Genomic DNA, 14,458 nt, shown 5'->3' with positions numbered 1-14,458 from the left:
GTACCAAAACTTCACAAGGATGCGAACAATCCACCCCCACGCCCCATTATCTCAGCCAGAGGGTCTTTGTTGCAGCCAGTATCCAAATTCCTAGATGGCCTTATTCAACCTCTGATCTCCAAACAATCTACCTTCTTGAAAGACACCACACAACTTTTACTAAAGTTACAATCCCTAACGCAATTGCCAGAAAACACCATATTGTGTACATTAGACGTAAAAAGTCTATATACGGTGATCCCTCATCAAGAAGGACTCATAGCCATGGAATTGTTCCTACACAAACATAAGTTCACAGAGATCCCCATTCCGTTATTTTTAGAGTTGCTGCAAAGCACCCTGGTTAAAAATTATTTCTTACATAATGGTCAATATTACATTCAGACCAAAGGTTGCGCTATGGGGTCCAATGTGGCCCCGTCATTTGCAAACGTATATATGTTTCAGCAAGAACAAATTTTCTTTTTCTCGGATCCAGAAATTTCAAAATATATATCATTATATACTAGATATATTGATGACCTGCTGATAATATGGACAGGTCCGTTATCAACCTTAACTTCATTAATTTCTAACATCAATCAAATGGACCATCCAATAAAATTCACACATCAAGTTAGTACATCTAGCATCAATTACCTAGATGTCACTATAAGCATCAAGGAGGGAACACTGAAAACTTCCCTATACACCAAAAGTACAGACCGAAACACCATGTTATTACACAGCAGTTGTCATCCACCGGCCTTGATTAAAGGATTACCACGCTCACAAATGATCAGAGCAGCCCGGATTTCAAGCGATCCAAAAGATTTAGAACAAGCCTTGTTAACCATGGTGGATAAATTTGCCTCTAGAGGGTACCACCACAAGGAATTAATAGAAACAAAAAACAAAGTACAGCGAATGTCACGAGAACATCTGTTGCAACCCAAGAATAAACAAAGAAAAGAAGTTGAAAACAAGATACCATTTGTGACAACCTTCAACACAGCCAGCGTAGTGATCCCACAAGCAACTAAAGCCCTGTGGCCTATTGTCACAGGAGACAATGAGCTACCAATTTTTAAGAATACTCGCATCATGCCCAGTTATAGAAGAGGCAGAAGCATCCGGGACCGCTTAGTAAAAACTTATGTCACTTCAAAATCAAATACCACACTTTTTGGCACGACCAAAAAACCAGGATGTTATAAATGCATATCATGCACTACCTGCAAATACATGGAACCAGGAAACTCTTTTGTCAACCAACTAACAGGACAAGAATATAAAATAAAACACGTGATAACATGCACCACAGCCTTCATAGTGTACACCATCACGTGTCCTTGTGGACTCATCTATGTAGGACAAACTATAAGAAATCTACGTGACCGTATGGCTCTTCATAGATCAGCGGTTAAGGCTGCATTGGAAGGAAAGAATATAGACCAACCTGTAGCAAGGCATTATCGTCAACAGGGACACCATCTATCAGATCTTCGATGTAAGATCATAGACCATATTCCACCATTGACAAGAGGAGGAGACCGTCAGAAACTACTAAACAAGTGTGAATCCAAATGGATATTCCTATTGGGAGCTCTTGCACCAAACGGACTAAATGAAAAATTCACCTGGAACACCTTTTTAACTTGATAACAGCTCATCATATAATATATTAGCATGCATCTATTACTAAAATAATTATAATTATTAATTAGAAGTATACATAACAGTTTTCATTAAGAGTTCAATTAATTTGCATGCAATTACCAGCCAATCAGATAGAGCTACAATCTTGTGATTTTAAAAGCACAGTTTATTTGGTTAATATCAATGCTTCACATTATTATATATCACTGTCATAGTATTATACACCACTGTCATATTACTTTATGTCACTGCACCAATAATTCACAATTTAATTATCCTTCTAGCACTGCGAGCTCTCCCGGCGCGACGGGACCCGAGGCTTCACAGGGTTGCCCAGCAACCATGATGTCACGAACGGAGCGACGGACTGACGCACCCAGAAGCCGACGGCCCGGGACTCCGCGAGACACCGCATGTTATGCACACTGATATATAAGGCAGGTAAGCACTTTAATCACTGTTCTGCCAATTGTATTTGTTTTCGTTTTCTAAATGCACAGCCTGACGAAAAGACCAGCATGGTCTTGAAACGTTGCCACTGCATTATGCTGTAAATCTTTAATACAAAGTTTATTTTGAAAGACCTTGGAGTGCCGCCTGCTTTTCTTCCACCCGGTAATGTATCGGTTTGCTGGAGGGATTTCCTTGACTATATATATATATATATATATATATATATATATAAAATAGGAGTTTAATACCTACCGGTAAATCCTTTTCTCTTAGTCCGTAGAGGATGCTGGGGACACCATAAGAACCATGGGGTATAGACAGGATCCGCAGGAGACATGGGCACTTTAAGACTTTGAAAGGGTTGTGAACTGGCTCCTCCCTCTATGCCCCTCCTCCAGACTCCAGTTATAGGAACTGTGCCCAGGGAGACGGACATTTAGAGGAAAAGGATTTATTGTTAACTAAGGTGAGACACATACCAGCTCACACCGCAACACGCCGTACAACATGGCATTTAACAGAACTCCAGTCAACGGCATGAACAACGTCAGCAACAGGCTGACTATAACATAACACAACCCGTGTGTAAACATAACTAATAACTGCAGATTGAGTCCGCACTGGGACGGGCGCCCAGCATCCTCTACTGACTAAGAGAAAAGGATTTATCGGTAGATATTAAAATTCTATTTTCTCATACGTCCTAGAGGATGCTGGGGACACCATAAGAAACATGGGGTTTATACCAAAGCTCTAGAACGGGCGGGAGAGTGCGGATGACTCTGCAGCACCGATTGACCAAACATGAGGTGCTTATCAGCCAGGGTATCAAACTTGTAAAATTTTGCAAAAGTGTTTGAACCCGACCAAGCAGCTGCTCGGCAGAGTTGTAATGCCGAGACCCGCCCAGGATGAGCCCACCTTTCTGGTAGAGTGGGCTTTCACTGATTTCGGTAACGGCAATCCAGCCGTAGAATGAGCCTGCTGAATCGTATTACAGATCCAGCGCGCAATAGTCTGCTTGGAAGCAGGCGTCCCAATCTTGTTGGCAGCATACAGGACAAACAGAGCTTCCGTTTTCCTAAGTTGAGCCGTTCTTGTGACATAAATTTTTAAGGCCCTGACAACATCGAGAGATTTTGACTCCGCAAAGGCGTCAGTAGCCACCGGTACCACAATAGGCTGGTTCATGTGGAACGATGAAACCACCTTCGGCAGAAATTGTTGATGAGTCCTCAACTCTGCTCTATCTTCATGGAAGATTAAATAAGGACTCTTGTGAGACAAAGCCGCTAACTAAGACACCCGCCTTGCGGATGCTAAGGCCAATAGCATGACCACTTTCCAAGTGAGAAATTTCAACTCTACCTTCTGTAAAGGTTCAAACCAATGTGATTGAAGGAAATGCAACACCACGTTAAGATCCCATGGTGCCACTGGGGGCACAAATGGAGGTTGGATGTGCAAAACTCCTTTCACGAAAGTCTGAACTTCTGGAAGGGAGTCCAATTGTTTTTGAAAGAAAACCAATAAGGCCGAAATTTGTACTTTAATCGAGCCTAACTTTAGGCCCGCATCCACACCTGCTTGCAGGAAATGGAGAAAACGTCCTAGCTGAAATTCTTCCATAGGAGCCTTCTTAGATTCACACCAAGACACATATTTTCTCCAAATAAGGTGATAATGTTTAGACGTTACTCCTTTTCTAGCCTGAAGAAGTGTGGGAATAACTTCACTGGGAATACCCTTTCGGGCTAGGATCCGGCGTTCAATGCAAAGACATCAAACATAGCCGCGGTAAGTCGTGATACACGCATGGCCCCTGCTGTAACAGATCCTCTCGTAGAGGAAGAGGCGAGGGATCTCTTACGAGTAATTCCTGAAGATCTGGATACCAAGCCCTCCTTGGCCAGTCCGGAACAATGAGGATCGCCTGTACCTTTGTTCTTCTTATGATCTTTAGCACCTTTGGAATGAGTGGAAGCGGAGGGAACACGTACCCCGATTGAAACACCCATGGTGTCACCAGCGCGTCCAGTGCTATTGCTTGAGGGTCCCTCGACCTGGAACAATATCTGAAGTTTCTTGTCTAGGCGAGACGCCATCATGTCTATTTGAGGAATTCCCCAAAGACTTGTCACTTCTGTGAAGACCTCTTGATGAAGAACCCACTCTCCTGGATGGAGATCGTGTCTGCTGAGGAAGTCTGCTTCCCAGTTGTCCACTCCTGGAATGAAGATCGCTGACAGAGCGCTTGTATGTCTTTCCACCCAGCGGAGAACTTTTGGGGTCTCTTCCATTGCCGCCCTGCTCTTTGTTCCACCCTGGCGGTTTATGTGCGCTACTGCTGTTATATTGTCCGACTGTATTAGGATGGGCAGGTTGCAAAGAAGACGTTCCGCTTGAAGAAGGCCGTTGTAAATGGCCCTTAATTCCAGGACGTTTATGTGTAGACAAACTTCCTGGCTTGACCATTTTCCCTGGAAGGTTTCCCCCTGTGTGACTGCTCCACAGCCTCGGAGACTCGCATCCGTGGTTACTAGGATCCAGTCCTGGATTCCGAACCTGCATCCCTCTAGGAGGTGAGAGCTGTGCAGCCACCACAGGAGTGAGATTCTGGTCTTGGAGGACAGGATTATTTTCCGGTGCATGTGCAGATGGGATCCGGACCACTTGTCCAAGAGGTCCCACTGAAACACTCTGGCATGGAATCTGCCAAACTGAATGGCCTCGTGGGCCGCCACCATCTTCCCCAACACTCGAGTGCATTGATGAATTGATACTCTCGCTGGTTTCAGAATTTGTTTGACCAAACTCTGAATTTCCAGAGCCTTCTCTTCTGGAAGAAAAACTCTCTGTAATTCCGTGTCCAGAATCATTCCCAAAAACAACAGCCGCTTCGTCGGATTCAACTGTGACTTCAGCAAGTTTAGAAGCCAACCATGTTGTTGTAGAACTGTCAGGGAGAGCGCAATGTCCTGCTCCAGCTTGTCTTTGGATCTCGCCTTTATCAGGAGATCGTCTAGGTAAGGGATAATTGTGATTCCTTGCTTGCGAAGGAGAACCATCATTTCCGCCATTACCTTGGTGAAAATCCTCGGAGCCGTGGACAGACCAAACGGCAACGTCTGAAATTGGTAATGACAATCCTGAATAGCAAACCTCAGGTAAGCCTGATGCGGAGGATATATGGGGACGTGTAAGTAGGCATCCTTTATGTTGACCGACACCATGAAATCCCCTTCCTCCAGACTGGAGATCACTGCTCGGAGAGATTCCATCTTGAATTTGAATTTTCTTAGGTAAAGATTGAGGGACTTTAGGTTCAGAATTGGTCCGACCGAGCCGTCCGGTTTCAGGACCACAAACAGGCTTGAATAAAAGCCTTCTCCCTGTTGTGACGGGGGAACCCTGACAATTACTTGATGCAAACACAACGTTTGTATTGCATCGCATACTACCTCCCTGTTCGGAAGAGAAGCTGATAAGGCTGATTTGAAAAAACGTCGAGGGGGAACGTCTTGAAACTCCAGTTTGTACCCCTGGGACACTATTTCTAAAATCCATGGGTCTAGGGCCGAATGAGCCCAGAATTGACTGAAGAGCTTGAGACATGCCCCCACCGGTGCACACTCCCGCAGAGGAGCCCCAGCGTCATGCGGTGGATTTGGCAGAAGCCGGGGAGGACTTCTGCTCCTGGGAACCTGCCACGGCCAGAGATCTTTTACCTTTTCCTCTTCCTCTATTAGCAAGGAAGGAATAACCTCGGCCTTTTCTGTATTTATTTGGCCGAAAGGACTGCATCTGCAAGTGGTGAGCTTTCTTTTGTTGTGGAGGGACATAAGGCAAAAATGACGACTTACCCGCGGTAGCCGTAGATACCAAATCAGCGAGACCTTCACCGAACAATACACCACCTTTATACAGTAGAGACTCCATAGCTTTCTTAGAGTAAGCATCAGCATTCCATTGATGAATCCACAATGCACTCTTAGCTGAGACTGCCATGGCATTGGCCCTTGATCCCAAGAGGCCAATATCTCTTGCCGCTTCCTTTAGGTAGGCTGCAGCGTCCCTGATATAACCCAGCGTTAAAAGGATGCTATCCCTATCTAGGGTATCTATATCAGATGACAAGTTCTGCCCACTTTTCGATAGCACTACTCACCCACGCAGATGCAATAGTTGGTCTGAGTAGTATACCTGTGGTGACGATAATGGATTTTAACGTATTTCCCTGTCTACGATCCGCAGGATCCTTAAGGGCTGCCGTGTCAGGAGACGGTAAAGCCACCTTTTTAGACAACCGTGATAGAGCCTTGTCCACAATGGGAGGGGACTCCCACTTTTCTCTATCCCCAGAGGGGAACGGATACGCCATTTGAATCCTTTTGGGAATCAGAAACTTTTTGTCAGGATTTTCCCACATTTTTTCAAAAAGGGTATTCAGTTCATGAGAGGGAGTAAACGTTACCTCAGGTTTCTTTCCCTTATACATAAAGACCCTAGTATCAGGAACAGCAGGGTCCTCGTGATATGCAACACATCTTTTATTGCCACAATCATGTACTGAATGCTCTTTGCCAATTTTGGGTCTAATCTGGTATCACTATAGTCGACACTGGAGTCAGTGTCCGTGTCGGTATCTGTGTCTGCCAACTGAGCAAACAAACGTTTATGTGACCCCGAGGGGGTCTGAACCTGTGATAACACCTCCTCCACAGATTTCTTCCATGCCTAGTTCTGAGACTCAGATTTCTCTAATCTCTTATTAATAAGAGCCACATTAGCATTCAAAGCATTTAACACATTTACCCAATCAGGAGCCAGCGGTACCGACAGGGTCACTCCCACAGCCGTTTCTGCCCCTAACACAGTCTCCTCCTGGGAAGAGCACACCGCCTCAGACATGCTGACACACGTGTACCGCCACCCACAAACACACTGGGCAAATAGGGGACAGACCCACAGCAAAGCCTGTCAGAGAAACACAGAAGGAGTTTGCCAGCTCACAACCCAGCGCCTATCCCGGTTCTGAAACTTTAATATAATGCCTCAGACCCTGCAGCGCTTTTATAATAACTTGTTTTAGCACCAAATTAACTGCCCCCCCCCCCCCCGTTTTGAACCCTGTTACTTGTATAGCAGTGGGGAGGAAGGACCAGCGTCTCTGCAGCTCTGTGATGAGAAAATGGTGCTGATGAGAGCTGTGAGGGCTAAGCCCCGCCCCCTTCATGATTCGCTTCAGCCCCGCTATTTTTCAAAATAATTATACTGGCGGGGGGAAGGATTTCGTGCCTAGGCACTCCAATCGCACTGTGCCAGTCTCAAATGAGAATTTTTATGCTGCCCAGGGCATCCCCCCACCCCCCGCGCCCTGCACCCTGTAGTGCCGCTGTGTGTGGGAGCATGGCGCGCAGCGCGATCGCTGTGCGGTACCTCAGAAGCCATCACTGAAGTCTTCTATCTTCTTCTACTCACCTGTCTTCTGACTTCTGGCTCTGCAAAGGGGGTGACGGCGGGCTCTGGGAATGAACCCCTAGGCGTACCTAGTGTTCCAAACCCTCAGGAGCTAATGATGTAGCCAAGAAGCAGAGCCTTTAAACTCACTAGAAGTAGGTCTGACTTCTCTCCCCTAAGACCCACCATGCAGGGAGACTGTTGCCAGCAGTGCTCCCTGAAAATAAAAAACCTAACATAAAGTCTTTTCCGAGAAACTCAGTAGAGCTCCTCAGTGTGCATACAGTCTGCCTGGGCACAGATTCTAAACTGGAGTCTGGAGGAGGGGCATAGAGGGAGGAGCCAGTTCACATCCCTTTCAAAGTCTTAAAGTGCCCATGTCTCCTGCGGATCCCGTCTATACCCTACAGTTCTTATAGTGTCCCCAGCATCCTCTAGGACGTATGAGAAATATATATAAACAGTTTAACTGAGAGGGTTCCATACTTAGGTTGCTTCTGTCATATGGGAGGTGTTATCCCTGCTAGTGCACAAGTCTCCATGGTACCATGTCAGAGTAAAACTGATTATACAGAGCCATGGCATACCCAATCTGCTTCTCTCTGACAGTTTTGAACAGTAATGTTTATAATTGGGCTCAGTATGCTTTACCGGCAGATGGGATTCTGCTGTGAGTATACAGACAGCAGCATCCCGGGCCGCCAGTATGCCGGCAGGGTGGTGAGTGGGTTACACCCACGAGTGGGAATAGCCCCTGTGAGCCATGATTCCGGCTGTCGGCAGTGACGGTTGTCAGGATTCCGGCATCGGTATCCTGATCACCGGGATCCCAACAAGCGGCAAATGAACTGCATCCCTTATATTCAAGATAATTCAGACTGTCATGGCTCTAGAATTATGCATTCCAAGAGCTGGCAGAGGTGAGTACCGTATGTGACAAACTTACTATTATTCCTACTAAAGGACCAACTAAGCGCGTGGTCCAGTAGCAGCCTTACATTATGGCCCTGATTCAGAGATTGACGTATATATGCTATTTACATAAATCTCTGATGTTTCATGATCTGTGCATGTGCAGAACAGGTCCTGTGATGTCGCTCTCAGTTCCCCAAAAGCCGTAGTACAGTGACATGCTGCTGGCATTTTTTATTTTAGAAGTGGCAACGGGGGAGCATTTCTAAAAAAAACAGTGGGGTATGACCGTCAATTTTTCTGGGCATGCTGAAGCCAGTCACTGCATCCTTGCATGCAGCTTTATTGGCCCCGGCAGCATGATTTTGACAGACATCCTGAGCATCCTGAAGGTTACTCAAATGAGTGTTGATGAGAGACATAGATCATGTGAAGAGCGAAGAGGTCGGGTTGAGAGATATAGAGATAAGTGAAGAGATGTACGTTGGTGTCGTTTGGTTAATGCCCTTGTGTGTGAGTAAATGTATATTATATTGAATACGATAGAATACAGGTGACCAATGGAGGGACTGACAGAGTGGATCTGCAGACAATGAACATCTAGCAAGGAAGATTAGGCTCGCAACAGCATTCAGAATGAGTTATAGTAGTGAGAGTCTCATTTTTGGTAAGACCAGTAAGAAGACTATTACTATAATCAGTGCAGAAGATAATGAGAACATAGATTACAGTTTTAGCAGTGTCTTATGTAGGGTATGGTCATATTTTGGATATGTTTTTTATATGCATGTAGCAATATTTAGAGACAGATTGCATATGGGGAACAAAAGACAGTTTAGAGTCAAGAATGATACCCAGGCAGTGAGCTTGTGTAGTAGGATTGATTGTTGAGTTAGCAACAGTGATAGAGATATCAGGATGGTAACTACTATTGATCGGTGGAAAAATAATTGATTCGGTTTTGGATATATAAAGTTTGAGGTGGAAGAGGAAACGGTAGAAAGGCATTTAGTTACACGGGCCAATACAGATGGTGACAAATCTGCGAAGGATATGTATATTATAGAGTATCATCCGCATACAGATGATACTGAAATCTGAAAAAGCTAATTAGTTTACCAAGAGATGTGGTATAAATTGAGAAAAGCAGATGACCTAAAACAGTGATACTCCTACTAATAGAAGGAGCCAAGAGGCTGTGGATTCAGAGAAGTGGACACTGAAAGAGCGAATAAATAGGATGAGAACCAAGAATGGACTGTGTCCTGAAGACCTAGGGATTGTAGTGTTTGTATGAGGAGAGGTCAAGTGTGTCAAAAGCAGCAGAGAGATGGAGAAGAAAATGAAGTGAGTAATGGCTTTTGGACTTAGCAGTGACCAGATCATTCATTACTTTAGTCAGTGATGTCTCTGTGGAGTGTCGAGAATGAAAGCCTGACTGCAGTGGGTCCAATAAGTTGTGTGATCTAAGAAAGTTTGTGAGGCGTGTGTAGGCAAGTCTCTGAAGTAGCTTGGAGGGGCATGGGAGCTGAGAGATGGGGTAGTAGTTTGAGAGAGTGTTTAGGTAAGAATTCAGTTTTTTTTAGTTAGGATTGGGATAAACACAGGAGACTTATTTATTTGTGAAGGTAGTTTTATAAACTACACTAAAAAAATGAATAAATGAGTTACAATCTGACTGGCTTCTTAGGGTTACAACACATTTATGCACAGTGCAATGGATTTTTTAAGTACGTTCTAAAAAGTCCAGAAACATGTCCGTATGTGTTGTAGGGGGACATGCTAGGACTGATGTGAATGAATAAACAGTCTCCCTAAAGCACCGTGTAATATATTGTCACTATATAAATATGCTTACCGTATATACTCGAGTATAAGCCGACTCTTTCAGCACTTTTTTTTGTGCTGAAAAAGCCACCTCGGCTTATACTCGAGTCAGTGCAGTGGCAGTGCAGTGCAGTGGGAAGGAGGGACACGGAGGGCACAGCGCACGCCTCTCCTGTGTCCCTCTTGCTTCTCCGGCGGCAGCGACGGGTCTATTAAAGGAAGTACCCGTTCGTGAGCTCTGATTGGCTCATGAACCGGCACTTAATTTAACAGACCCGCCGCGGCCGCCGGAGACGCAGGAGGGACACAGGAGAGGCGCGCGCTGTGCCCTCCATGTCCCTCCTTCACAAGACAACGCGGGAGCAGCGGAGGGTAAGTTATACCAGGCACTGGGGGAGCATATTTGGCACTTGGGGGGGTGGGGGGGGGGGCATATGTGGCACTGAGGGGGAATGCATATCTGGCAGTATGAGGGCATATCTGGCACTGTGGGGGCATATCTGGCACTATGAGGGCATATCTGGCACTGTGGGGGCATATCTGCCACTATAAGGGCATATCTGGCATTGTGGGGGCATATCTGGTACTGTGGGGGAATATCTGGCAGTATGAGGGCATATCTGGCACTGTGGGGCAATATCTGGCAGTATGAGGGCATATCTGGCACTGTGGGGGCATATCTGGCACTATGGGGGCATATCTGGTACTGTGGGGGCATATCTGGCAGTATGAGGGCATATCTGGCACTATGAGGGCATATCTGGCACTGTGGGGGCATATCTGGCAGTATGAGGGCTGTGTACGGCTAGAGCTGCATTTCCCACCCTAGGCTTATACTCGAGTCAATACGTTTTCCCAGGTTTTTGTGGTAAAATTAGGTGCCTCGGCTTATATTCGGGTCGACTTATACTCGAGTATATACGGTAATAATAAATGGACTGTATCAACTTTTTATGACATATGATGTAATAAAACATGTAAGACCAGTATTCCATACATTTAACGGAGAATCAGTAGTGGGCCACTCTCACCAGATTTCCCTGTAATAAATCATGGCCATGTATATGACTGTTGCTAGTCTAGAAAACTAATATTGTTCCTTTATACTCACAGGTTCAGTAAAGAGAATAGAGATGTACAAGACTCATATACTTTCCTTCCTTTTGGAACTGGACCACGTAACTGTATAGGGATGAGATTTGCTATGATCAACATGAAATCAGTCCTCACCTTACTGCTGCAGAACTTCTCTTTCCGCACTTGCAAAGACACTCCGGTAAGAATCACAGCAGCTACTTTTCTAACGTGTTCATTTAGCAATGTAGCTTTTTGGTCTGGTCACAATTTTCGGAATAGAATTATATCTTCAGGACTACACATGGCCGCCTTCTCTATCACATACTTAAAATAAGTGACTGTCATTGATAAGCTCGGATCACAGTGACCTCCTTACTGGGAGGGGGGTGGGGGGGTCATGCTGCATCATTAGCCAATGGTGAAAAATAATGAGGAGTAAGGGGGCGCTCAGTGCGGAAATGAGAATTCTGAGCACTGCAGTTGTATGTGCTCAGGTGTGAGTCAGAATCACAACCGAGCAGGAAAATAGATTGACTGATGCCTGAGTAGCACTCAACTCGCCTGCTGGTGTACAGAGCATATGCTTCGGTAGTTCCACCCCCACTATGTCCCTTGTTTACAGCTAACAAGTTCTCTATTTCTCTATTTTACATCAATGTACAATGGTGGAGGGGGGATTGGATGAACAAATGTAAGATTGATAAATCCCCATATGTTGAGTGATGCAAGCACATAAAACAACATGACTTTCAGACACTACCTACTTCTACACCTGAGGATAGGGGACTATCCCAAAAATGTTGTGTTCTTTTCTATGCATTAGTCAACATAGGCCTCATACGGATGAATCAGCAACTAGCAATGTGCAGCCTTCGAACATTTTTTGCATGCATATTTGCAAAATTTAAAATAATCAGCACCACTTTTCAACAAGATGGCAGGGCCTCTGTGGGGACACATTCCATGAGGTAAACAATGCTCTACTCCCGAACATTCCAGCAATAGTCATAAGTACCTGTTCTTAATTAATTATCTGATTACTAAAACATCTTTCTTATCAATTAATGAATTCAACATAGTTAATTAAGATAGAAAAATAACTGGGAAGTTTGGGAGCAGCTTGTACATGTTAGAACATCGCCACAGGTTCTATTCCCAATCTATGGGTCTCGTGGACACTCAAGAGTGGGAATAGACCCTGTGGGTCGGCATTCTGATTGCCGGCATTTTTAGCGTTCGGGATCCCGGTGCCGGCATGCTGACCTCCAGGATCCCGAGCATCGGTAACATGACTGCATCCCGTTAGAACAGGTCATGCTACATAATGTATTTAAACCAAACTTTAAAAACAACCATACAAAAATTACTGTCTACTTTTTTTGGTTGAATCCAATGTATTTGAAATACTAACATTATCATTTATTTAACAGATCCCACTGGAAATTGACACACGAGGTTACCTAAAGACAACAAAACCTGTTATGCTCAATCTAGTGCCTAGAGACACCCAAACGACAGATGACTAGATGGGGGTAGCCACCACTGGTTGGACATTGTGATATCTGATGTACTTCCTTGGGGAAAGCAAATAAATTGTAGTTCATACTATCACTCATGAACCAAAAAGTAACAGTAGCAGTTGTTATTGGTTACATAAGCCTAAAAAACTGCTTTGCAAATCTCAAATTAGAATTCTGCTTACGTTTATATAAAAGCTATATTAGGATTATAAAGAATTTGTTTGCTTTAAAGAAGAACTGTCATCAAAAGAAAAAATGGTTCAATATGTTGTTTAAAATTAAATACTGATCTTCTGCAATACAGATTTGGTTAATTCTGTTGCTTTGATATAATACATTATCTGATATGGTGAGTGGTTATCTGGCAATACAGTAAATAAAAGCTCTTGAAAGTCAGCAACAGTGACACCTACAGGTTGTTAAACAGCGCTACCAAGCATATTGCTATGTAGTGGTAATTAACACTACAATAAAATATTGTTTAGGTCAGTTGTATTTAATTTTACACAAACTAATTTTGATGATTCAGTATGTTTAGAAGGAAACTAACTGTGTACCACATGTATGAACCTACATTGTCTTAGCCCAGTTCAATGTAAGGAAACAAATAAAGAATACATTGTTTACTCAAGTGTTATGTATTTATTTCTGAATGATAGATAAAGTGATCAAAACTTCAGGTCAATTGAGATATGAACGGACACTCGTATCATTAACATTGCAAAATTTAAATTCATGGTTAGCACACTACTTTTGGCCACTGCAGCCATCGGTTGAATGTCGATTGGAAATAAGTGATTAGCCCAGTGGCTTAGCCAAAGCTTTGAAGGCCCCATAGCAACATTTTGAAGGAACCCCCATCGCAATGCATAGAGACACATCTCTCCACATCGGTTGTTAATTTTATGCCCCTTAGTGGTGCCATAGTTAATGTATTGCCCCACTGTGGTGCCCTAGTTCAATTTATACCCCATACTAGTGCCTAAGATCACATTACACTCAATTCATACTATGCCACATTGTAATGCAGCTATTTCCTCGGGATGTAATTAATATACCGGCTGTCGGGATCCTGGCATTCAGCTGGCATCCCGTCAGCTGGGAAATCATACTGAATCCATTTCCCTGAATGTCACATCATAGTGCTGCCAGTACACATTATCCCAAACAGTACCCCGAGTTTACACTGAAGTGCCTACAGTTCATATTATTCCACATTGTACTGCCCCCAGTTTATATTATGCCACATTGCTTACTATTTATGTCTCCAACTTACATTACAAAGGCTGTAATCAAGGAGAAGTCTATTGCCTGACAGTGTCAAAATGAATGATTAGATCAACTGTGCCTATGAGGGTTAAACTAGAGCATGATAGATGGATCATATGAGTATGGAGCTTTACTGAAAAGGAGAGATAAAGACCGCCACACATATTAGCGCTGACTAGTTCCCCTTTTCAGGCTGGGCAATGGGCCAATTGCCTAATGGACAAATCTGGGTAAATTACCTTGGCCCCATAGAAAGGGCACCCCCTGCACCCACTATAGCTATGCCCATGAATTAACCATTT

General features: G+C 44.2%; 1 protein-coding gene across 2 annotated transcripts in view; it reads left to right on the top strand.

The window, feature by feature from the left end:
* LOC134922766 (cytochrome P450 3A24-like) overlaps positions 1-13,513 on the top strand; it is a 76,910-nt gene extending 63,397 nt beyond the window's left edge. For both annotated transcript variants that reach the window (XM_063920693.1, XM_063920692.1), the window contains 2 exons: positions 11,404-11,566; positions 12,798-13,513. In XM_063920693.1, the coding sequence (XP_063776763.1) occupies positions 11,404-11,566; positions 12,798-12,893 (259 nt within the window). In that variant the 3' untranslated portion in view covers positions 12,894-13,513. The remainder of the gene's footprint in view (positions 1-11,403; positions 11,567-12,797) is intronic.
* Positions 13,514-14,458: the final 945 nt, after the last annotated feature.

This window comes from Pseudophryne corroboree, chromosome 1 (assembly GCF_028390025.1).
Source record: "Pseudophryne corroboree isolate aPseCor3 chromosome 1, aPseCor3.hap2, whole genome shotgun sequence".
Lineage (NCBI taxonomy): Eukaryota > Metazoa > Chordata > Amphibia > Anura > Myobatrachidae > Pseudophryne > Pseudophryne corroboree.
Note: the sequence above shows the minus strand (reverse complement) of the source record. Positions and strands in the feature narration are given on the sequence as shown.